Source organism: Bubalus bubalis, chromosome 2 (genome assembly GCF_019923935.1).
Source record: "Bubalus bubalis isolate 160015118507 breed Murrah chromosome 2, NDDB_SH_1, whole genome shotgun sequence".
Classification (NCBI taxonomy): domain Eukaryota; kingdom Metazoa; phylum Chordata; class Mammalia; order Artiodactyla; family Bovidae; genus Bubalus; species Bubalus bubalis.
The window spans coordinates 75,723,884-75,749,841 of record NC_059158.1 but is presented as its reverse complement, the minus strand read 5'-3'; the positions used below and the strand labels follow the sequence as shown (position 1 = coordinate 75,749,841).

Below are 25,958 nucleotides of genomic sequence, written 5' to 3'. Positions count from 1 at the left end.
AAATCTGGCTTTGAGGGTCAGTGGGGTTTGACAGCAGGAATTCCAGAGGACTGGGGGGAACAGAAACTCTACTCTTGGGGGTTAACACAAGGTCTCTTGCACACCAGGACCCAGGGGAAAAAAGCAGGGACTTCTTAGTATTCAGGGCCAGGTTACCTGCTGGTATTGGAGGGTCTCCTGTGGAAGTGGAGTGAGAGGAGGTAGCTGCAGCTCACTGCAGGAACAAACACAGGGACAGTGGTAGTTCTGGAGAGTGTTCATTAGCATGAGCTCTCCTGGAGGCTGCCAAGATCGGAACCACTCAATAGCCTGTAGGGTTCACTACTGAAACACCACAGGTCAAACAACCAACAGAGCAAGAATACAGCTCCACCCATCAGTAGACAGGCTGCTTAAAGTCTTTCTGAGGACACAGCTGCCCACTAAACATACCCTTTGACATGGCCCTGCCCAGAGGAACAAGACCCAGCTCTACCCACCAGTGGGTAGGAAGCACTACCTCCCACCAGGGAGCCTATACAAGCCTCTTAGACAATTTCATCCACCAGGAAGCAGACCGTAGAAGCAAGAAGAATTACAACCAACCCTGCAGCTTGCAGAAGAGAAATCTCAATCACAGCAAGTTAGACAAAATGAGACAGCAGAGAAACATGACCCAGAAGAAGGAAGAAGATAAAATAAAACCCCAGAACAACAACTAAATGAACTGGAGATTAGGCAATCTATCCAAAAAAGAATTCAGAGTAATGATAGTAAAGATGATCCAAGATCTTGGAAAAAGAAGTGAGGCACAGATTGAGATACAAAAAATGTGTAACAAAGACCAAGAAGAACTAAAGAATAAACAGAGATGGACAATACAATAACTGAAATGAAAAATACACTGAAGTAGTCAATAGCAGAATAACTAAGGCAGAAGAATGGATAAGTGAACTGGAAGACAGAATGGTGGAAATCACTTTCATGGGATAAAGAAAAAAGAATGAAAAGAAATGAAGACACTCTAAGAGACCTTTGGGACAACACTAAATGCATCAATATTTGCATTATAGGGGTTCCAGAAGGACAGAAGAGAGAAGGAAAGGACCTGGGGAAATATTTGAATATTCAAAAATATTTGAATAGCTGAAAACTTCCTTAACATGGGAAATGAAACAGTCACCCAAGTTCAGGAAGTGCGGAGAATCCCAGGCAAGATAAACCCAAGGAGATACACGTCAAGACACAAAGTAATCAACTGACAAAAATTAAAAACAAAGAATAAATATTAAAAGCAAAAAGGAGAAAGCAACAAATAACATACGAGGGAATTCCTACAAGGTTACGAATTCCTACAGCTTTTGGTTTCTAGGCAGAAACTGCAGGCTAGAAGGGAGTGACACCATGTATTTAAAGTGATGGAAGAGAACAACCTACAACAAGAATACTCTATCCAGCAAGGCTCTCATTCGAATTTGATGAAGAAATCAAAAGATTTACAGACTAAAGCTAGACTACCACCACCAGACCAGCTTTGCAACAAATGTTAAAGCAACTTCTCTAGGCAACAAAGAAAAGATCACAACTAGAAACAAGAAAATTATTAATGGAAAAGCTCATTGGTAAAAGCAAACATATGTTAAAGGTAGAAAATAATCTGCACACAAATATGATATCAAAACCAGCAATTGTGAGGAGAGGAGAGCAAAAATGCAGGATATTAGAAATGCATTTGAAATTAAAAGACCAGCAACTTAGAACAATCTTGTTTTTATAGGCTGCTATATAAAAGCTTCATAGAAACCACAGCCAGAAAAATACAATAGATACGCACAAAAAAAGAAAAAGGAATCAAACGTAACTAAAATTAAATCAGCAAGTCATGAACAAGGAGGAAGGGAAGAAAAAACATCTACAAAAACAAATCCAAAACAATTAACAAAAGGACAACAACTGGAACATCGCTGTTGTTGTTTAGTCACTAAGTCATGTCTGACTCTTTTGCCACCCCATGGACTGTAGAGCACCAGACTCCTCTACGCATGGGATTTCCCAGGCAAGAACACTGGAGCAGATTGCCATTTCCTTCTCTAGGGGAGCTTCCCAACCCAGGGATTGAACCTGGGTGTCCTGCATCGGTAGGCTGATTCTTTAACACTAAGCCCCCAGGGAAATAAATAATTACCATAAACATAAACAAATTAAATGCTCCAACCAAAAGACAAAGACTGGCTGAATGGATACAACAACAAGAGCTGTATACATGTTGTCTACGGCTCAGAGGTTAAAGCGTCTGCCTGCAAGGCGGGAGACCTGGGTTCGATCCCTGGGTTGGGAAGATCCCCTGGAGAAGGAAATGACAACCCACTCCCGTATTCTTGCCTGGAGAATCCCATGGACAGAGGAGCCTGGTGGGCTACAGTCCACAGGGTCGCAAAGAGTCGGACATGACTGAGCGAGTAGGGAAAAAAATACGAGAGACCCATTTCAGATCTAGGGACACATAGAGACTGAAAGTGAGGAAATGGAAAAAGGATTTCTGTGCAACTGAAAATCAAAAGAAAGCTGGAGCAGCAATACTCATATCAGACAAAATAGGCTTTAAAATAAAGAGCATTATAAGAAACAAAAAAGGATACTATATAAAGATCAGGGGATCAATCCAAGAAGAAGATATACCATTGTAAATATGTATGCACCCAACATAGAAGCCCCTAAATTAAAAGGAAAAACTAACAACCATAAATGGAGAAATCAACAGTAACACAGTAATAGTAGGAGACTTTAACACCCCACTTTCATCAATGGGGTGTTAAAGATCATCCAGATGTAAAGTGAATAAGGAAACATAGGCCTTAAGTGACACATTAGACCAGACAGACTTAATTGATATTCATAGAGCACTCCATCAAAAATCAGCAGAACACACATTATTCAAGGGCACGTGGGACATTCTCAGAATTGATCATATGCTGGGTGACAAAACAAGCCTCAGTAAATTTAAGAAAACTGAATCAATCATCTTTTTTGACCACAATGCTGTAAGATTAGAAATCAACTACAAGTTAAAAACTGGAAGAGAAAAAAAAAAAACCCAGAACATGGAGTCTAAACAATAATGCTACTAAACAACCAATGGATCACTAAATAAACCAAAGAGGAAATCAAAAATTACTGACAGACAAATGAAAATGAAAGCACAGCAATCCAAAACCTATAGGAACTAGCAAAGGAAGTTCTAAGTGGGAAGTTATAGCAATAAAATCTTACCTCAGGAAACAAGAAAAAGCTCAAATAAGCAACCTAAGCTTACACCTAAAGCAACTAGAAAAAGAAACAAAACACAGTTAATAGAAGAAATCATAAAAAGAGAGAAGAAATAAATGAAATAGGGACTTAAACAATAGGAAAAAATCAATGAAACTAAAAGTGGTTTTTCTGAAAAGACAAAAAATTTGACAAACCTTTTGTCAGACTCATCAAGAAAAAAAAGAGAGGGGGCTCAAATCAATAAAATCAGAAATAAGAAAGGGGAAGTTATACTGGACACAAAAGAATTACAAAGGATCATAAGAGACTACTACAAGCATCTATATGCCAATAAAATGGACATCCTAGAAGAAATGGAAAAATTCTTACACAAGTACAGTCTCCCAAGGCTGAACCAGGAAGAAATAGAAATATAAACATAAACAGACCAATCACAAGTACTGAAATTGAAACTGAGGTTTAAAAACTCCTGACAAACAAAAGTCCAGGACCAGAAAGCTTCACAGGCAAATTCCATCAAACGTTTACAGAAAAGTTAAAACCTATCCTTCTGAACAGAGACGGCAATGGCACCCCTTTCCAGTACTCCTGCCTGGAAAATCCCATGAAAGGAGGAGCCTGGAAGGTTGCAGTCCATGGGGTTGCTGAGAGTAGGACACGACTGAGTGACTTGACTTTCACTTTTCACTTTCATGCATTGGAGAAGGAAATGGCAACCCACTCCAGTGTTCTTGCCTGGAGAATCCCAGGGACGGGGGAGCCTGGTGGGCTGCCGTCTATGGGGTCACACAGAGTCAGACATGACTGAAGTGACTTAGCAGCAGCAGCATCCTTCTGAAACTATTTCAAAAAAATTACAGAGGAAGGAACACTCCCAAACCACCATCAACCTAATACCAAAATCAGACAAAGATACAAAAAAAAAAAAAGGAAGAAAATTACAGGCCAACATCTCTGATGAATGATGAATATACATGCAAAAATCTTCAACAAAATACCAGCAAACTGAATCCAACAATACATTAAAAGGATCATACACTATGATCAATTTATGGTGTGGAATTTATCGCAGGGATGCAAGGATTTTTCAGTATCCACAAATCAATCAGTGTGATACATCACATCAAGCCACATGATCCATCGCAATAGATGCAAAAAAAATAAAAATCTTTTGACACAGTTCCACACCAATTTATGATAAAAACTCTCCAGAAAGGAAGACATCTCAACATAATAAAGCCCATAAGTGACAAACCTAGAGCAGACATCATACTCAATGATGAAAACCTGAAAACATTTCCTCAGGAACAAGAAAAGGATATCCACTCTCACCACTTTTATTCAACATAGCTTTGGAAGTCCTAGCCATGGCAATAAGAGAAGAAAATCAAAAGGAATCCAAATTGAAAAAGAAATAAAATTATTACTGTTTGCAAATGACATCGTATCACAGGTAAAAAATCCTAAAGATGCTACCAGAAACCTAAATACTAGAGTTCATTAATGAATTCAGTAAAACCACAGGATACAAAATATATAGAAATCTTAGCATTTCTATACACTGACAACGAAAGATCAAAAAGAGATATTAAATAAACAATCCCACTTACCAGTGCATCAAAAAGAATATATAGAAATAAATCTACCTAAGGAGGAAAATCACTGCAGATGGTGACTGCAGCCATGAAATTAAAAGACACTTACTCCTTGGAAGGAAAGTTATGACCAACCTAGACAGCATATTGAAAAGCAGAGACATTACTTTGCCAACAATGGTCCGTCTAGTCAAGGCTATGGTTTTTCCAGTGGTCATGTATGGGTGTGAGAGTTGGACTATAACAAAAGCTGAACACTGAAGAATTGATGCTTTTGAACTGTGGTGTTGGAGAAGACTCTTGAGAGTCCCTTGGACTGCAAGGAGATCCAACCAGTCCATTCTGAAGGAGATCAGCCCTGGGATTTCTTTGGAAGGAATGATGCTCAAGCTGAAACTCCAGTACTTTGGCCACCTCATGCGAAGAGTTGACTCATTGGGAAAGACTCTGATGCTGGGAGGGATTGCGGGCAGGAGGAGAAGGGGACGACAGAGGATGAGATGGCTGGATGGCATCACTGCCTCTATGGACGTGAGTCTGGGTGAACTCTGGGAGTTGGTGTTGGACAGGGAGGCCTGGCGTGCTGCGATTCATGGGGTTGCAAAGAGTCAGACACAACTGAGCGACTGAACTGAACTGAACTGAAGGAGGAAAAAGACCTGTACTCTGAAAACTATGATTCTGACAAAAGAAATTGAGGATAATACAAATAGAAACATGGTAGCAAGGTTGGAGAAAGCAATGGCACCCCACTCCAGTACTCTTGCCTGGAAAATCCCATGGGTGGAGGAGACTGGTGGGCTGCCGTCCATGGGGTCGCTAAGAGTTGGACATGACTGAGCGACTTCACCTTCTCTTTTCATCTTCATGCATTGGAGAAGGAAATGGCAACCCACTCCAGTGTTCTTGCCTGGAGAATCCCAGGGATGGGGGAGCCTAGTGGGCTGCCGTCTCTGGGGTCGCACAGAGTCAGACACGACTGAAGCGACTTAGCAGCAGCAGCAAGGTAATGTTCAAAATCCTTCAAGCTAGACTTGAGCAGTACATGGACCGAGAACTTCCATATATACAAGCTGGATTTTAAAAAGGCTGCTGCTAAGTCACTTCAGTCGTGTCCGACTCTGTGCGACCCCATAGATGGCAGCCCACTAGGCTCCTCTGTCCCTGGGATTCTCCAGGCAAGAATACTGGAGTGGGTTGCCATTTCCTTCTCCAATGCATGAAAGTGAAAAGTGCAAGTGAAGTCGCTCAGTCATGTCCAACTCTTAGCGACCCCACGGATTGCAGCCTACCAGCATCCTCCGTCCATGGGATTTTCCAGGCACGAGTACTGGAGTGGGTTGCCATTGCCTTCTCCATTTAAAAAGGCAGAGGAACCAAATTGCCAATACCTGTTGGATCACAGAGAAAGTGAGGGAATTCCAGAAAAACATCTACTTCTGCTTTGTTGACTACACTAAGGTCTTTGACTATGTGGATCACAACGGACTGTGGAAAATTCTTAAAGAGATTTTACCTATTTTAGGAAAAACCTGTATGCAGGTCAAGAAGGAACAGTCAGAATCAGACATGGAACAACAGACTGGTTCAAAATTGGTAAAGGAGTACATCAAGGCTGTATATTGTCACTCTGCTTATTTAACATATATGCAGAGTACATCATGTGAAATGCCAGGCTGAATGAGTCACAAGCTGGAATCAAGATTGCCTGGAGAAATATCAACAACCTCAGATATGCAGATGATACCACTCTAAAGGCACAGAGCAAAGAGGAATTAAAGGGCCTCTTGAAAAGGGTGAAAGGGGAGAGTGAAAAAGCTGGCTTAGATGAAAAAAACCAAGATCATGTCATCCGGTTCCATCACTTCATGGCAAATAGATGTGGCAAAAGTGAAAACAGTAACAGATCTTATTTTCTTGGGCTCCAAAATCACTGTGGATAGTGACTAAAGCCATGAAATTAAAAGATGCTTGCTCCTTGGAAAGGAAGCTATGACAAAACTTTTTTTTTTAAGTCACTCAGTCATATCTGACTCTTCGTGACCCCATGGACTATATAATATAAAGTCCATGGAATTCTCCAAGTCAGAATACTGGAATGGTTTCCCTTCTCCAGGGGACCTTCCCAACCCAGGGATTGAACCCAGGTCTCCCACACTGAAGGCAGATTCTTTACCAGTTGAGCCACAAGGGAAGCCCAAGAATACTGGAATGGATAGTCTATCCCTTCTCCAGCTGATCTTCCTGACCCAGGAATCAAACCAGGGTCTCCTGCATTGCAGGTGGATTCTTTACCAACTGAGCTATTAGGGAAGTCCAATGACAAACCTAGATAGCATATAAAAAAGTGGAGACATCACTTTGCCAACAAAGGTTTATCTAGTCAAAGGTATGGTTTTTCCAATAGTCATGTATGAATATGAGAGTTGGACCATAAAGAAGGTTGAACAGCAAAGAATTGATGCTTTCAAATTGTGGTGCTAGAGAAGTCTCTTGAGAGTTCCCTGGACAGCAAGGAGATCAAACCAGTCAATCTGAAAGGAAATCAATCTTGAATATTCATTGGAAGGACTGATGCTGAAGCTCTAATACTTTGGAGCTTGGCTACCTGATGCAAAGAGCTAATTCACTGGAAAAGACCCTGATGCTGGGAAAGATTGAGGGCAGGAGGAGAAGGGGGCAACAGAGGATGAGATGAGTGGATGGCATTATTGACTCAATGGACATGAGTTTGAGCAAGCCTGGGGAGATAGTGAGGGACAGGGAAGCCTGGCATGCTGCAGTCCATAGCATCGCAAAGAGTCAGACATGACTTAGTGACTGAAAAACAACAATAATAAACAGATGGAAAGATAGACCACATTCTTAGATTGGAAGGATCAATATTGTTAAAATGACCATTCTATCCAGATGCTATGCAATCCCTATCAAATTACAATGGCATTTTTCAAAAAACTAGAACAAAGTATGGAAACACAAAAAACCCTGAATACCCAAAACAATCTTGAGAAAGAACGGAGGTAGAGGAACTATGCTCCCTGACTTCAGTCTATACTATACACAAAACTACAGTAATCAAAACCACAGTACCGCCATGAAAACAAACACAATGATTAATGGAATCAGGATAGAAAACCCAGAAATAAATCCATACACTTACAGTCAATTAATCTACAAAAAAAGGAAGCAAGACTACTTAATGGAGAAAAGACAGGCCTTTCAATAAGTGGTGCTGGGAAACCTGAACAGCTACATGTAAAAGAATGAAATTATTAACAGCACATTCTTTAACACTGCATACAAAACTCAAAGTGGATCAAACACCTAAATATAACACTGAATACTATAAAACTTCTAGAGGAAAACATAGACAGAACACTCTTTGACATAAATCACAGTAATATTTTTTTTGGATCCATAATGGAAGCAAAATCAGTAGTAAACAAACGGGACCTAATTAAACTTAAATGCTTTTGCACAGTAAAAGGAAACCATAAATAAAACAAAAAGACACCCTATAGACTGGCAGAAGATATTTGTAAACAATGTGACTGGTAAGGGCTTAATTTCCAAAATATAAAAACAGTTCATACAGGTATATATACATATATATATACACACACAATCAAAAAAGGGGCAGAAGACTTGTTCCATGTTTTTGCTCCAGGGAGCAAACAGGTACAAAGCTCCTCTCTGGAAGAGCTTGGGAAGGGGTTTGGAGAGGGCAGGAAGGAGATCAAAACGCTATTCTGACGTGTACCCCAGTGTTCACAGCAGCACTGTGTACACCAGTCAAGATATGGCAGCAACCGAAACGTCCACTGACAGATGAATGGATAAAGAAGATACGGTATTTAAATGTATACAATGCAATATTATTCAGCCATAAAAGATGAATGAAATAATACCATTTGCAGCAACATGGGTGGGCCTAGAGATTATCATACTAAGGGAAGTGACTCAGAGAAAGACAAATATCATATGCTGTCACTTATATGCAGCATTTAAAAAGATGACACGAGTGAAGTTATTTACAAAACAGAAACAGACTCCGACAGAAAACAAACTTATGGATACCAAAGGGATAAATTAAGAGTTTGGGATTAGCAGACACCAACTGTTACATAGGAAATAAACAAGGCCCTACTGTGTTACACAGGCAGCTACATTCAGGCTCTTGTAATAAACTATAATGAGAGAAACATGTATACGTAGCACAACAAGGTAAATCAACTATACTTCAATAATTGTCCTTTTGTGTCTGGCTCATTTCACTTAGGGTAATGTTTCCAAGGTTTATCCACATATCAGAATTTCCTTCCTTTTTAAGACTAAAAAATATTGTATTTCATGTATACACCATATTTTGTTTATCCATGTATCCATCAATGGACATTTGATTTCTTTCCATCTTTTGGCATTGTGAGTAATGCTGCTGTGTACATGGGGGCACAAATATCAACTCTCAGCTTTTAATTCTTTTGACACCTACTTAGAAATGGAATTGCTGAACTTGTAATTCTATGCTTAATTTTTTGAGGATCTGTCACACCGTCTTCCACAGTGGCTTCACCATTTTATGGGGTGTATCTGGCATAGTCCACAGCTTCCCATGTTGTCTTAGAGATGGAGGCTGACAGTGCATGGCATGGCTGCTAGGAAAAGCAATGACTAGAGAACCCAGGGCTCAGTGTGCGGGTGTCCAGGCACGGACAGGAAGCCTCCACTTGCCACTGTGCCCTCCTTTAAGCCATGATAGCCCAGAGGCAGTCATAGCTCCAGAACCGTGGTCTGTCCTTGCTGCTCCGTTGGCTAAGTTATCAGACTACCATCGCCTTTTGCTTGACACTAAATGATGGGAGATCTGGAGGAAATGTTACTAACCCCAGAGAATAAGAGCGTGGGAATGGGAAAAGTGCCTGCCTTACTTTAGCTCCTTTTGCACGTGCTTTCCCAGCAGTTAGGGAAGGTCAAGGTTAAAGGAAGCTAGGATCTTTGTTCTTGAGGCAATGTAAATGTGGAAAAATTGGGTCCAAAGACCTGGTCTAAAGGGAAGTGAGCACAAAGCACAGTGAATTTGTGGGCACTGGCTGATACGGGAGAACCTCCAGACTTAGAGAGAGAGAGAGAGAGGCTGGGGCCAGGGCATGTAAGCACAGCTGGTTTCTGAAATACTATCCTCCACTTGGCACCTGTGGGGAGGGTTCAGACTCTTCCTCGGCAGGGAGAGTTGAGAAGAGTGGACCCCTACAACAGGAGGGCAAACGTAAGAAAATAACTGGAGCAAAAGTTTGCATAAAATTTTTCAGAATAGGTTCTAGTCCTTTTCTATTGTCAGGTACTGCAAGAAGACCCTCCTGAGGCCTCCATCCCCTCCTTTAGCCATAGGCAGGGGCAAGAGTTTCTAGTGTGTTAACAACAGGGACCTGGAAGGAATGGAAATGCATTGATGATTTAGTCTTCTTGGCAGGATAAAGGGCTGAACATAAGAAGATGCAGCAACTCTGGGGGGAGACAGGTTCTGGACCGGCCAAGATGCAGCCGTTCTAGAAGGATGAAGAAAGAAGTGTTCAGTGGAAAGATAAACTACATCAGCAAGTGTATCAGTTATTGTATGTATTAAACAAGTTTCTTCTAAGCAGTAGGACCAATACAATGTGTATATACATAGGAGATCTATTATGAGGAATTGGCTCACACAATATGGAAGCTGCAGTGGGGCCAGCATGTTGCAGACACAGGAGAGTTGATCAACTAATGGGATGAGGCCCACCCAATTATGAAGGACAGTCTGCTTACTTGAAGTTTACCGACTTAAAAATTGCCCATGACATTTTTCACAGATCTAGAACAAATAATTCTAAAATTATATGGAATCATAAAAGGCCCAGAATCGGGTCTGAAGAAAAAGACCAAAGCAGGAGGCATAACCTTTCCAGACTTCAGACAATACCACAAAGCTCCAGTAATCAAAACACCATGGAATCTGCACAAAAACAAACAGATCCATGGAACAAAACAGAGAATCCAGAAATAAACCCACACACCTCCAATCAATTAATCTTCAACAAAGGAGGCAAGAATATCCAATGGGAAAAAGACAGTCTCTTCAGCAAGTAGTGCTGGAAAAGTTGGACAGCTGCATGTACATCAATGAAGTTGGAACATACCCTCTTACCACACACAAAAATAAACTCAAAATGGCTTGAAAACTTAAGCATAAGAAATGATACCATAAAATTCCTAGAAGAGAACATAGGCAAAGCACTCTCTGACATAAACCATACTTACATTTTCTTAGGTCAGTCTCCCAAGGCAATAGAAACAAACGCAAAAATAAACAAATGGGACCTAATCAAACTTACAAACTTTTACACAGCAAAGGAAATAGAAACAAAATGAAAACACAACCTATAGAATGGGAGAAAACATTTGTTAACAATGCAACCAACAAGGAACAAGTTTCCAAAATACATAAACAGCTCATGCAACTCAACAACAACAAAAAAAAAACCCAATCAAAAATGGTCAGAAGACCTAAATAGACATTTCTCCAAACAAGACAGAAGGCCAAAAGGCACATGAAAAGATGCTCAACACTGCTAATTATTAGAGAAATGCAAATCAAAAGCCACAGTGAGGTAGCGCCTCACACCATTCAGAACAACTGTTATTAAAAAGTCTACAAATAACAAAGGCTGGAGAGGATGTGGAGAAAAGGGAATCCTCCTATATCGCTGGAGGGAGTTTATATTGTATACTATCTTGTAAGCTGGTGCAGCCACTATGGAAAACAGTATAGCGGTTCCTCAGAAAACTAAAACTAAAATTACCCTACGATCCAGCAATCTCACTGATGGGCATATATCCTGAAAAAATTATAATTCAAAAAGATAAATGCATCCCTATGTTCACAGCAGCACTGTTCACAATAGTCAAGACGTGGAAACCACTCAAATGTCCACTGACAGATGAGTGGCAGTCCAGTGGTTAGGATTCAGCCCTTTCACTACTGGGGCCCAGGTTCAATCCCTGGTCAGGGTCCTAAGATCCTGAAAGCCACATGGTGTTGCCAGAACAAAAACAATAAAAACAGATGAATGGGGATCCCACGCCGTGCGCCTCCGACGCCCGCCCGCTCAACGGTCACTCCCGGTTCCTTTAGGGTCTAAGTCCAAGATGGCAACTCTCAAGGATCAGCTGATTCAGAATCTTCTTAAGGAAGAACATGTCCCCCAGAATAAGATTACATTTGTTGGGGTTGGTGCTGTTGGCATGGCCTGTGCCATCAGTATCTTAATGAGGGACTTGGCAGATGAAATTGCTCTTGTTGATGTCATGGAAGATAAACTGAAGGGAGAGATGATGGATCTCCAACATGGCAGCCTTTTCCTTAGAACACCAAAAATTGTCTCTGGCAAAGACTATAACGTGACAGCAAACTCCAGGCTGGTTATTATCACAGCTGGGGCACGTCAGCAAGAGGGAGAGAGCCGTCTGAATTTGGTCCAGCGTAATGTGAACATCTTTAAATTCATCATTCCTAATATTGTAAAATACAGCCCAAATTGCAAGTTGCTTGTTGTTTCCAATCCAGTCGATATTTTGACCTATGTGGCTTGGAAGATAAGCGGCTTTCCCAAAAACCGTGTTATTGGAAGTGGTTGCAATCTGGATTCAGCTCGCTTCCGTTATCTCATGGGGGAGAGGCTGGGAGTTCACCCATTAAGCTGCCATGGGTGGATCCTTGGGGAGCATGGCGACTCTAGTGTGCCTGTATGGAGTGGAGTGAATGTTGCTGGTGTCTCCCTGAAGAATTTACACCCTGAATTAGGCACTGATGCAGATAAGGAACAGTGGAACGTGGTTCACAAACAAGTGGTTGACAGTGTTTATAAGGTGATCAAACTGAAAGGCTACACATCCTGGGCCATTGGACTGTCAGTGGCCGATTTGGCAGAAAGTATAATGAAGAGTCTTAGGCGGGTGCATCTGATTTCCACCATGACTAAGGGTCTCTATGGAATAAAAGAGGATGTCTTCCTTAGTGTTCCTTTGCATCTTGGGACAGAATGGAATCTCACACGTTGTGAAAGTGACTCTGACTCATGAAGAAGAGGCCTGTTTGAAGAAGAGTGCAGATACACTTTGGGAGATCCAGAAAGAACTGCAGTTTTAAAGTCTTCTAATGTTGTATCACTTCACTGTCTAGGCTACACAGGATTTTAGTTGGAGGTTGTAACTCATATTGTCCTTTATATCTGATCTGTGATTAAAACAGTAATGTTAAGACAGCCTAGGAAAAAATCAATTTCCTAATGTTAGAAATAGGAATGGTTCATAAAACCCTGCTGGATGGCAAGGAATGGTTCATGAAACCTTGAAGCTGTACCCTGATGCTGGATGGCACCTTGTGTGGTCCTAAATTGGTGTGTCAAATAATTCAACTTCCTCAAGAGGTACCACTGCCCATGTTGCAGATGCTACATTTGCCCTTCAAACCAGATGGGTATTTACTGTGTAATATAACCTCTGGTTCTTTTAGCCAAGGTGCCTAGTCCAACTTTTTTCCCTCCAGTTGATCACTTCCTGGGATCCAATGTACAAATCCAGTATTGCATGCCATGTGCATAACTGTTCTAAAGAATCTTATGTACTGTATGTTTCAGAATAGTGTGCATTGCCTTGTAATGTAAAAAGGGAAAATTACATAAATAATGCAGCCAACTAAGTTACACCAACTAAAACAATAAATAAAGCTTGAACAGTGACTACTCTGTTAACTAAAAAAAAAAAAACAAAAAAAAAACCAACAGATGAATGGATAAAGAAGATGTGGTACATACGTACCATGGAATACAACTCAGCCATAAAAGCGAACAGTATAATACCACTTGCAGCAACATGGGTGCAACGAAAAATTATCATACTAAATAAAGTAAATCAGAAAGACAAACACCGTATAATATCACTTATACATGACATCTAAAATATGGCACTAATGAACCTATCTGTGAAAGAGAAACAGAATCATGGACATAGAGAACACACTGGTGGTTGCCAGAGGGGAAGGGTTTGGGGGAGGGATGCAGTAGGAGGTTGTGGTTAGCAACTGTAAGCTTTTGTATATAGAATGGATACACAACAAGCACAGAGGACTATATTCAATATTCTATACTAAACCATAATGGAAATAAAAAAGAACGTATATATGTGTATAATTGAATCACTTTTCTGTACAGCAGTAATTAACACAACATTGTAGTCATCAATTTAAAAAACAGTTCACCAATTGGAAGGTTAATCTCATCTGAAAACATCCTCCAATGAGACATGTAGTTAACTAACACTGTGTATCAGCCACTCCAAAATTAGTGGTTTAAAACAATGAGTCCATGGGTCAGCAGGGCAATTCTGCCACCTGAGCCAGACATAGTAGGCTGGGCTCCATCAGGCACCTGCAGTCAGCTGGTACAGGATGACCTCAGATGGACTGCTTCATCTCTGCTCCGTGCAGTCTCTCATCCTCCAGCAGGCCAGCCTGGGCTTATTCACTTGCTGACTAGGAAGGATTCCCAAGGAACAAGTAGATGAACAGGAGCTGTTGAGGCCTGGGCTCAGAATGGATGTGCCGTTACTTCCATAGCACTCCACTGGCCAACGTGGGTGAAGAGGCCAGACAAGATTCAAAGGGTGGAGAAGTAACTCTGTCTCTCCATGTGCAGAGCTGCAAAGTCACAGCGCCAAGGCTGTGGATACAGGAAAGGGAAAATTGCTACCATTTTTGCTGACCGTCTGCTAAAGTGAAGGCAGCACACTTTGTGAGTGTCTGGAAGTGTTGTTGCTCTTGTTTAGGGAGAGTTTTCAGGGCCTGGTGCTATCAGATGTTTAAAATGCTTCTCTTGGGTGAAGTTAGTAGCTTTGGGGGAAGGAACACACAACAGCAGAAATACACTGGGCTTTAAAATCAGGGTTTGACTCAGTCAGAGCCCTCTCCAGTCCATACAACACCTTCACTTGTGTTAGGACAAGAGGCACCCCTTCTCTCCGACTGGCACTGCCCTACTAGAGAACCCCCACTGTATGCAGTAGCCCTCGCATTTGAACACTGGCCAGTGTATCTCCTCGGAGCTTCAATTTCCACATCTGCTGATGAGAATTATAACACCGCCCTCACAAAGGCTGTGGTGAGGATTAAATGGGTTTAGGTATATAAAGTGTCTGGCATACTGAGTACTGGGTTCTCAAAAACTATTAATGCCTTTTCTGCCTTTCTGCCATAAGAAGCCACAGTGAAGAGAACTTGAGAACATTCTAGGATGCCTGAGAGTCTCCAGTCAAACCAATCATGAAAGGAGGGGAAAGAAGAGAAACTTACACAAGGGCATTGAGTTCTTGAACTTGACCTGGGTGGGGGAGCAGTTCAAGAGGCCTGTGCATTGCTCATCCTTTGCACCCCAAACTTGGGTTACTTGAGTTTTACTAAAGGAGTACTGCAATAATTGAAATAGAGGATAACTATCTTGTCTATACCCAACCTAAAAGTTATTTTCAGAGGAATAGAAAACATTTCAAATTACTGAATGAAAGAGTGGGGAGGTGAAAATAGAAGAAAAGCCTCATGCTTCTTACCAGCAGAGAAAATGGTCATATATGTAAGAATACATGGGGGTTTCCCTGGAGGCTCAGGTGGTAAAGAATCTGCCCGCAATGCAGGAGACCCAGATTTAATCCCTGGGTTGGGGAGATCCCCTGAAGAAGGAAATGGCAACCCACTTCCAGTATTCTTGCCTGGGAGATTCCATGGATGGAGGAGCCTGGCAGGCTACAATCCATAGGGTCGCAAGAGTCTATGACTTAGCAACTTAGTGACTAAACCAGCACCATGCAAGAATAGATGAGGAACCAAACCAAAGTGTTAACACAAGTCATACATACATAATTCACTCAAGAAGTTCGATTTTAGCCTGACCTCGGTGTTCAATTACAGGTTCAGTCCATGGAACCTAGAAACAATCATGCAATGTTAATCCTCCCAAGAAAGTGGCTCTTCATTAGTGATTTTAATCTGTCACCTGATGCTCACAGGCCATTATGAAATCCATTTATATTCCTAGTTTCAAAAACTAAATTGGAGGTATGAGCCAAAGGGTACATTAAATTAGGGATTATTGCTTGTGGCACTCTATGTGAGCCAGGTGATGCTGGCCATTTTAATTAAGAGTTTGTTTTCAGTAACAACACAAACAAATGAATAACATTAAGTCAACACTGAGACAGTTGTGGGGGGAGGGGTTATGGGGATAATTGAAATATGCAGTTGTGTTATAGGTCTATTGTGCAGAGTTCTCTTAGTCATTAGAAAAAACTGCTTTGGAGCAAGTGAATCAAATCTGTACACGGGGCATGGAAATTGAGCACCAAGAAAAGATGATGGCTAGAGAAATAAGAGGCTTCCCTGGTTGCTCAGCGGTAAAGAATCCACCTGCAATACAGGAGACATGCTTCGATTAAGGTAGAGGTGGGGTTTCAAACAAGGTGTATCTGATTCCAAAGCATACTGTTAAAACAGACTAACAGGCTTAGAGAATGAGCTTATGGTTATGCGGCAGGAGGAGAAGGGAAGGACAGTCGGGGAATCTGGGACTAGTAGGTACACACTGCTGTATTTAAAATAGATAACCAACAAGGACCTACTGTATAGCCCAGGGAACTCTGCTCAATGATAAGTAACAAACCTAAATGGGAAAAGAGTGAAAAAAGATACATGTATATGAATAACAGTGTCAGTCTGCTGTACATCTGAAACTATCAACTATAGTCCAATATAAAATAAAAAGTAAACAAAAAAAAATTACAAAGCTTATGTTATTAATTGTGAGACTTCACTATCGGCCTATCTTATTGTCCCCAAGGAGGAAAAAGCTAAAAATAACCGAAAAAAGTTTGGGAACCAAAGCATGAGATTAATTTTGCCCAAATATTGTGAGGTTTAGGGAAGAGATTTGGGAGTATTTTTCTCTGAAGTTTTCTCTTTAGAACAAAAATGTATGTGTGCATCCCTGTGTCAGTATACCATATATATGTTACTGGAAGCCTTTAAGCCTTCACCATAAATATCCTCTCATATTCAGGGAGGGACTTCCACTGTATCTGATATGCTTTTATCCCTGAAGCTGAGTGTCTGGTTAGCCCACGTGTGTTTTCACATTGTTCGCTACGTTTTATTTCATTAAAAACTAAATCCAGTGAAATCAGAGCATTATTGAACCATGCAGATTTACCTTTTTTTTTTTTGGCAGATAAGATGGGAGAAGTGGGTTTCATTCCAGAAGTGCACAGTATTTCATTTTTAAAAATCTTCCTTGAAAAAAAAAAATCCTCATTGAACATAATTTGTCTTCCAAAGCTTTCTTCTTTGCTGTGTATCCTAGGCTCTGCTCTTTCTAGTCCAGGTTCTCCTCACCCCCTCCAGTTTGCAGATAATCCTTAGGAACCCTAAGTCACACTTGCTTCTTTATGCAGATCAACTTAATTTTATCCTACTTCTTAGCTCCAAACTTAAAAATCTCCATTCTGACTGGGAATGAAGATATTGTTTGTACTGAGCAAACAGAAGACCCTCCTATCACTAGGGTCATTCTCTTTGAAAGGAAACTATAAATGACCAAAAAAAAAAAAACAAAAAAAACTGTTATACTAGATAACAGCAAACAGTCTTAATTAAAACCAAAACTAGCTACCTCTCCTTCTGCCTCATAATGGTAGGTGTCATAATTTATATCAGGGAAAGTAAACCTCTCTTCTCTAACTCTTCATTTCAGAGACTAGTGAGGAGAAAAAGAAAGACTGAAACTTCAAGCCTTCCCCAGTTCTGTGCTAAGGCATCGTTCAGCATGGGATGCATTCTCAGACATAGGAGCCTAACCAAGCCATTACCTTTCCACGTAAAGATAAATCCCCAGAATACACATTGACATCATTCTTCCTTTCTCTTAAAATCCCCTAAGTTATAATAAGCTTAGGGGACAGTTTTTTTCCTGCTATTTTTGACAACTACTCGGAGACTGCAGTGATACTTTAGATGCCCTTCATCAATTTTTAATTTTTCCTGATTTTGGCCTTCTTGATAACTGGCCACACCAGCTGTAGCAAAACTTTCATTTACATATCCAATGGGATACTCTTCCTGAGTACCTTTTTGGTCACCTCCTGCATACTTTTTCATTAGCTATCTTAAGTTATAACTTAACAAAATGAGAAAGAAAAAAATCCAAGGCAAGATTTCTACTTCTGCTGTTCTGGCTGAGTCCACCATGAAAATATGTGTACAAGTTAACCGCATCTGAAGCAAGACTGCTTGCCAACTAGTCCTTCCATGTACTCGAGGTTACCATAGAGTCTTCCTATTCAGGGAAGTGTCCTATAGGAAAAAATCTATTTCTCAACAATAAAGAAAATCCATGACAGCTAACTAAAATAGTCAAATCTAATTCTTCATTTTTACATACAAACAACTAATGATCAGGCTTCCCTCGTGGCTCAGTGGTAAAGAATCTGCCTGCCAATGCAGGACACACATGGGTTCGATCCCTGATCCAGGAAGATCCCACATGCCACTGAGCAACAAAGCCCACTGAGCAACAAAGCCCACGAGCTGCAACTGCTGACGCTCTCGAGCCCTACAGCCGGTGAGCTGCAACAAGAGAAGCCAACACGATGAGAAGCCTGCACTCCGCATCTGCAGGGTAGCCCTCGCTCACAACTAGAGAAAAATGCCACATAGCAATGGAGACCCAGCACAGTCTAAAATAAATAAATTATTTTTTTAAATGACTAATTTGATCAGAGATGTCTAGGAAAACTAGTACCATAAAAGAGAAAAGCTAATTCCAGAGAAAACAATTCATATAACTGAATAATAAAAAATATTTAGCATATGAAACATGACCAATAATAACAGCAACACTAACTCAAAGCCCTGTTTTAAACACTGTACATATGTTGACTTATTCAGTCCAAACAAAAGTCCTGTTTTTATAGGTGAAGAAAATGAGGCTTAGAAAGGCTGAGTAAAACACTCAAGGTCACACAGCTCATAAGCAGCAGACCTCAGTCAAGGTCTATCCAACTCCAAAGCCCATGTTCTTAGTCCCTATGCTGTATTGCAGGCAGAGCCTTAATCTTTGAGTCTGACACATCAAAGTCCTCATTAACATTTGTCCCAAAGGATCCACCAATCTCCCAACTTTTCATGGAATAAGACCACTCAAGGTCCACTGGGACTTGTCTAAGAAAGAGTCTGGGGAAAGGTAAGAACTTGAATTTGGCCTCCACTTACATACATTTGGGAAATAAAACTACTAAAATCAGCCTATGACTTCAAGAATATCCATGAGCTGTATTTCATAACAGGATGTTAACACTAAAACTTGTGCATCTGGATCTTTCAGAACCAGAAATAATCTGAACCATTTAGAGGTGCGTCTAAAGCATATTCTTCCAGAGGCTAGGGATATTAGTCACAGATCTTAAGCTATGTAATTGAAACACTGAAACTTGTTAGAGAGCTCTGTGAAATGATCCAGATAAACTGGTTGTCTACACTGACCAAGGCCGGCTTGTTGGCTGACCTTAGTCAACTGACCTTAGTTGCTATGTCGTGTCTGACTCTTTGCAAGCCCATGGACTGTAGCCCGCCAGACCACTCTGTCCATGAGATTCTCCAGACAGGAATACTGGAGTGGGTTGCCATTTCCTTCTCCAAAGGCTGGCTTAGTGAGTTTGAATTTTGATTACTCAACTGAAATAATTCAGCAGGATTCTGCACATCTGACTTACAATTATTTTGAAATGTCCACCACAAAAGTTTGGTAAGGTTTGCTTTACATTAATGAAGTAAAAAACTACTATCCAGGGAACTTCCCTGGTGGTCTGGTGGCTAAGTCTCTGTGCTCCCAATGCAGGAGGGGGCCTGAGTTTGATCCCTGGTCAGGGAACTAGATCCCACATGCTGCAAACAAAGATCCTACATAGTCCAACTAAAAGATCTTCTAAAGAAAGAACTGTAAGTGGGGGAAATTATACGGAGATTTATCATTCAACCTGATTTGTAGTGAATAGACTGGAACGTGTCAGGAGGATGAATCTGTGAGAGATGCGAATAGTGAAGAATCAACTCTCAGTGCTCACTTCGGCAGCACATATACTAAAATCGGATGCATACAGATTAGATTAGCATGGCTCCTGTGCAAGGATGACATGAAAATTTGTGAACCATTCCATATTTTTGGGGAACTCAAACCAGGGCTCTGTAACAACCTAGAGGGGTGGGAGGCAGACGGAAGGTACAAGAGGGAGGGAACATGTGTATACCTCTGGCTGATTCATGTTGATGTGTGGCAGAAACCAACACAATACTGTAAGGCAATTATCCTTCAATTAAAAATAAATAAATTTTTAAAGAAGAATACACATATACAAATGTATCCCAACGCTCCTGCATTGGGAGCACATAAAAGAATACATTTATACATAAAAAGAAAAGAATCAACTCTCAGCAGTGTGCTTGGCAGTCCCTTGGATCTGTCTCTTGCTTAACAGTGTTTAGACGAAACAGATCTGGGGACACCCCTTCCTCCAGCCTCTGACAAAAGAAATTTTCACATATCGAGATACAGGGAAGTCATTCTGGTTTATACATGAGTTAATATGAATTTTATGCTAAATACAATAGCCTGCTTATGGCCTATCAAACATACATTGTACAACTGCTTTAATTATTAAAGAAAAGGGCCTACTGACCAGAAGTAAATAATGTCCATGTTAAAAAATTAAGGTTAAACACCACTCTTCCTTGGACACTGATCCTGGTTCTCCTTTGATGATAAGACTCCCTTCCCAGGTGCCAAGACCATATGGACTCACTGGGTACCTACTGCTGTGTTCTGTTTTTGTTTTTTTTTTTGTCTTTTTTCTGTTTGTTTTTTTTAACCACACCACACGGCTTGTGGGATCTTAGTTCCCTGACTAGGGATTGAATCTGGGCCCTTGGCATGGAGTCCTAACCGCTGGACTGCCAGGGAATGCCCTGTTTTCTTTTTTTTTTTTGAAACACTGAAGAAATGTAACCCTGACTTGTTCAATGTTCTTTGTTTTCACAAGATATAAAACTATGTTGAAAACCCTGATTCTCCAGAGCAGTTTCTCAGAGTAATCTTGGAAGCAGGATTCTGGGCTAGTCCTCAACTTGGCTCAAATTAAACTTTTCTAGTCTTATTACAGATTGTCTATTATTTTCATTGACACCTTGACCACCCTCCAACCTCTTTCTGGTCACAACTTTCAGAACCAACCACTCAGCTATCCTTAGCCACCAGGACCAGCCACACCAATTTTTCAGCTTCTCTCCTTATTACCAATTACTCAAGAGCTCCCAGATGCTTGAGAACTATTCCACAGAGGTGGAGGCCGCAGTCCACCGCCCGGTCAACCTGCCTCCGCAGTCCTCTAACACCTACCTCTCTCTGGGCTTCTATTTCCACTGGGATGATGTGGCTCTGGAGGGCAGGGGCCACTTTTTCCACTAATCAGCCAAAGAGAAGCGTGAGGGCACCCAGCGGTCCCTTGAAAATACAAAACCAGCGGGGCAGCCAGCCGAGCTCTCTTCCAGGATGCGTGGAAGCTGCCCCAAGAAGAGTGGGGTAAAACCCAGGACGCTGTGGGAGTTGCCATTGTCATGAAGAAGAACAGGAATGAGGCCTTGTTGGCTCTGCAGGCCCTGGGCTCTGCCCTGGGGGAGAGCCGCGTCCTGGGGGAACAGGTGAAACACACCAAGAAGATGGCGACCACGTGACTCCCCTCTGCAGGCTGGTTGGCCCCCAGGCTGGGCGGGACGAGTTCTCCTCCAAACACTCACCCTCTAGCAGGATTAGGGGCTTCTGGAGCCCAGCCCTGGGGCCTTGGACTCTTTAATCAACAGAAATTGATTAGAGGCCAGACGGGAAACTTGGGCAAGGCTTTGCTGGGATCCGTGCTATAGCCAGAGGGAACGAAAACAAGTAACATGTGTCTTTGCTCACTCCTCGGGATGGAGGGTGAGTTATTCCCTCAAATGGCAAGAGGATAGGGGTAGATTGGAGGGTCGGGCTGGAGGGGTGGCTCAGGTGGTCTGCCCACCCCCTTGATGATGCTGTTTGCAGAGACCATGCATGGTACTCTGCTTTTGCTCCCTGAACCTCAGAAGTGGCAGTTGCGTTTTGGCCTTTTTGTATCTTCTTGTTCATAATTTGCCCCCAACTGTGCATGGGTACAGTTATTTTTAATGCCTTATAGTTACTTTGTATTCTGTTGCTAGAGGAGCCTAGTAGGCTGCTGTCTATGGGGTCGCACAGAGTTGGACACGACTGAAGCGACTTAGCAGCAGCAGCAGCAGAGAAAGAGAGACTGACAGTGAGGGAAGAGAAAATATTTCCTGGAACTACTATGTAGAAACATGAAGGCTAACCTCCTGGAAAAAATGATTTAAAATTGCAATATGTGAACTGCTGCTGCTGCTGCTAAGTCGCTTCAGTCGTGTCCGACTCTGTGCAACCCCATAGATGGCAGCCCACCAGGCTCCCCTGTCCCTGGGACTCTCCAGGCAAGAACACTGGAGTGGATTGCCATTTCCTCCTCCAATGCATGAAAGTGAAAAGTGAAAGCGAAGCCGCTCAGTCGTGTCTGACTCGCAGTGACCCCAGGGACTGCAGCCCACCAGGCTCCTTCGTCCATGGGATTTTCCAGGTGAGAGTACTGGAGTGGGATGCCATTGCCTTCTCCGAATTTGTGAACATTAAGTAGAAATAAGTGGCATGTGAGAAGCCTCATCTCATTGAAAATGAAAACTGGCTCTATTAAGGAGGATAATGTGTGACACAAAGTGAAAAAAAGGCTTAATGAATCTCATTCTCTGATTTGAAGGTGGCATGTCTGAGTCCATTATAATGAACAAAGTCACCCCATAGCCTATACGAGTCAGGGAGTCAGTGAACTGATTTATTATAAAATAAAATGTATAGCACACACTTCTAATGTATCTTTATCTCTCTCTATATAGAATATATTATTTATATAAAATATCTGTTGTATGTATATATAAATGTAATATATATTACATTTAATTGCTTTAAAATTCTAGAATTGCTTTCTTTTTAGAAAATTGATACTGTGCTTAAGAAAATCAAATATTATGGTCATAAAATAATTTTTAATGTTAGAATATTTCTTTAACAGTGGAAAAATATCCACTGAGAATAAAAGACTTAATTTGCTCTTATAAATAGTGGTGGATTACAACTACACAATAGTGCTAACTCTGCTATTGCTGTGTATTTAAAGCCAAGATGATGACTGTATTGAAAAAGAAGGAAGAAAAAATCAATAGATTATTGCTTCAATGGAGCTCACAACAGTGCTGATTAGAGAACACAAATGAATTGCATAATAGTAAAATAGCTATAAACTAGGTATGGATTTAAGCCTATGTTAAGACCATTCTTAACGGCATTGTATCTTTAGAAAACATGCACTGAAATTACAACAGCAAATTAAATCTATTCGACCGCAAAATTTAATACATAAGAAAATAGCATTTATTAATGATCTGGAAGAGGGAGTAAATAGCATGTTAATGAAATTTGCAGATGATACTAAATTGGAAGGTGTTACAACAAAGACAGGGACTTAATACAAGTGGACACTGAAAAGTTAGAAAAAATGGTGACAAAAAAAAACCAAGTAGAACTTATAAAAGTATCTGGTAGAAGAATTTTAACTTCAAAATAATAATATAAAAAATGTGACTTTGACATTTGATCAGGATTTTCTGATTATGATAAACTAATTAATCCACTCTTGAGAGATCCAGCTACTGGAAAGTTTCCAGTTACAGGAAAGTAGTCATTCCCTTATTCCTCCCTCTAGCCTTTTTCTACGGAGAAGGCAATGGCACCCCACTCCAGTACTCTTGCCTGGGAAATCCCATGGACGGAGGAGCCTGGTAGGCTATAGTCCATGGGGTCGCTAAGAGTCAGACACGACTGGGCGACTTCACTTTCACTTTTCACTTTCATGCATTGGAGGAGGAAATGGCAACCCACTCCAGAATTCTTGCCTGGAGAATCCCAGGGACAGGGGAGCCTGGTGGGCTGCCGTCTATGCCGTTGCACAGAGTCGGACACAACTGACGTGACTTAGTAGCAGCAGCAGCAGTAGCAGCAGCCTCTTTCGAGGTAGACTAGAAAAACTATATCATCTGGTTGTAGACATTTCTTAGGCAAGCAAAATGAAGAAAATAGAGACCAGACATATCAGTTATTCTAAAACTGCATATTGAAGAGAAAAAAATGGCTAGTGAAAACACTAGATTATTGGTATAATCTAATGCTGTTTACAATTAAGAGGGGCCATGAAAAATCTATAATCAGATATCTGGACTTCCCTGGAGGTCCAGTGGTTGAGAATCTGTCTGCCAATGCAGGGTGCACGGGTTCTACCCCTGCTTCGTGAAGAGTCCACATGCTGCAGGGCAACCGAGCTGATGCTCCACAACTGCTGAAGCCTGCACTCTAGACTCTGCTCCACAGAAGCCGCTGCAGTGAGCAGCCCGCACACCATAACTAGAGAGCAGGCCTTGATTGCCACAACTAGAGAAAGCCCTCACACGGCAACAAAGACCTGCCACAGCCATAAATAAATAAGTAAAAACAAAAGTTTAAAAATCTATAGATAAACGAAAATTTTATATAAAAAATGGTTGCTGTCACTTGATTGTTTGAGCAATTATTAACAGCAACTAATAATTATCTTATGAAATACAATTCTAGCTTTTCCAGATAGCAAAAATAGAACAGTCCTCCTTCCTGATCACATGTGCCTAAATCCAAGAAATTGGTGATATTCTGAATATCACATGGGATACTATTGGCCTTCCTAGAATGTCTGGATGCTTTGGTCTGAGAATTTGGTTTATCCAGAAAAACAGTACCATGTGTCTCCTGGAAGCTCTGGGGACTAAGAAACCAAATAATGTATAATGTTTTACCAACTCATCTGGCTCTAAGATAGTTATCTGGGGATGAAAACCTATCTCTATTGGATCTGTTAAGACAGAAATCTCAGTTTCAGAAATCAGACTATTGTAACATTTTATGTTTCCTTTCAATTTCAGTAACATAATATTTGAATAGAACCTGCGAGTGCCACATCTGTGGTGCAGGAAGAACAGAGTTTGCTTGGTGGACGGATGTGATGATGAGAGGGAGAGCTGATGGTGAAAAGTTTCAAGGAGGAAGGGAAGGTACTGGTGGGAGAGGAGCAACATGAAGCCCGTGGAGATAGGAGATAATGTTGGGGAGGAAAATTTGGGTGAGCTAATAGAGGGTTTTAAAGACGCCTTAAGGATCTTGGACTTTAGTAGGCAGTGAGGTGTCAATAAAGATTTTTGAGTGAAGTTTTTGAGTTTTGATATGATTCTTTTACATAATATGCTAATTATTCCTTCAAAATGCATGTTATTCTCTAACTAGATAGGCATGCCACCTACATATTCATCCAAGTTGTAGAAATGTTGAACTGGGCAGGCTAGAGAGAGCCCAGCCACATCTCTTCATGTTTTTAATTAATTAATTAAGTTTTGATTGCTCTGGGTCTTTGTTGCTGTGATCAGGCTTTCTATAGTTGTGGTGAACAGGCGATGCTCTTGGTTGCGGTGCACGGGCTTCTCATCGCAGTGGATTCTCTTATTGCAGAGCACAGATTCTGGGCACACAGGCTTCAGCAGTTGCAGCACATGGGCTCCATAGTTGTGCCACACGGGCTTAGTTGCTCCATGGCATGACCAGTTGCTCCTGGTCTGGAATCTTTCTAGACCAGGGATTGAACCCGTGTCCCCTACATTGGTGAATTCTTATCCACCATACCACCAGGGAAGTCTAACAATCCTTCTTAAGAGAACGCTGCCGCCTCAGTGACATTAGCACTTTTGGGGTATAGTTTCTAACAGCAATTTATTATATTATACTGTCATCAGTTAAAATCTTCTTCTGACTTATGAGAAATTTTGACATGTTTCAC

The 25,958-nt window shown here is 41.2% G+C and overlaps 1 protein-coding gene, 2 long non-coding RNA genes and 1 other non-coding gene across 4 annotated transcripts; 3 read left to right on the top strand and 1 right to left on the bottom strand.

The window, feature by feature from the left end:
- Positions 1 to 11,969: 11,969 nt before the first annotated feature.
- Positions 11,970 to 13,537, top strand: LOC102397871 (L-lactate dehydrogenase A chain-like). Its single transcript, XM_044933717.2, is given in 2 exon segments — positions 11,970 to 12,899; positions 12,901 to 13,537. Coding segments are annotated over 2 exon segments (999 nt in total). The 5' UTR covers positions 11,970 to 12,023; the 3' UTR covers positions 13,024 to 13,537.
- Positions 13,538 to 14,006: 469 nt separating this feature from the next.
- LOC123328485 lies at positions 14,007 to 21,934 on the bottom strand. Its single transcript, XR_006543340.2, has 2 exons — positions 21,365 to 21,934; positions 14,007 to 14,593 (listed from the first exon to the last, which is right to left on the bottom strand). It is a non-coding gene; the product is annotated as an uncharacterized LOC123328485 (long non-coding RNA).
- Positions 20,029 to 20,135, top strand: LOC112583027. The gene has a single exon (XR_003107393.1). It is a non-coding gene; the product is annotated as a U6 spliceosomal RNA (small nuclear RNA).
- Positions 21,935 to 22,567: 633 nt separating the features above from the next.
- Positions 22,568 to 25,335, top strand: LOC123328486. The gene is made up of 2 exons (XR_006543343.1): positions 22,568 to 22,628; positions 25,054 to 25,335. It is a non-coding gene; the product is annotated as an uncharacterized LOC123328486 (long non-coding RNA).
- Positions 25,336 to 25,958: the final 623 nt, after the last annotated feature.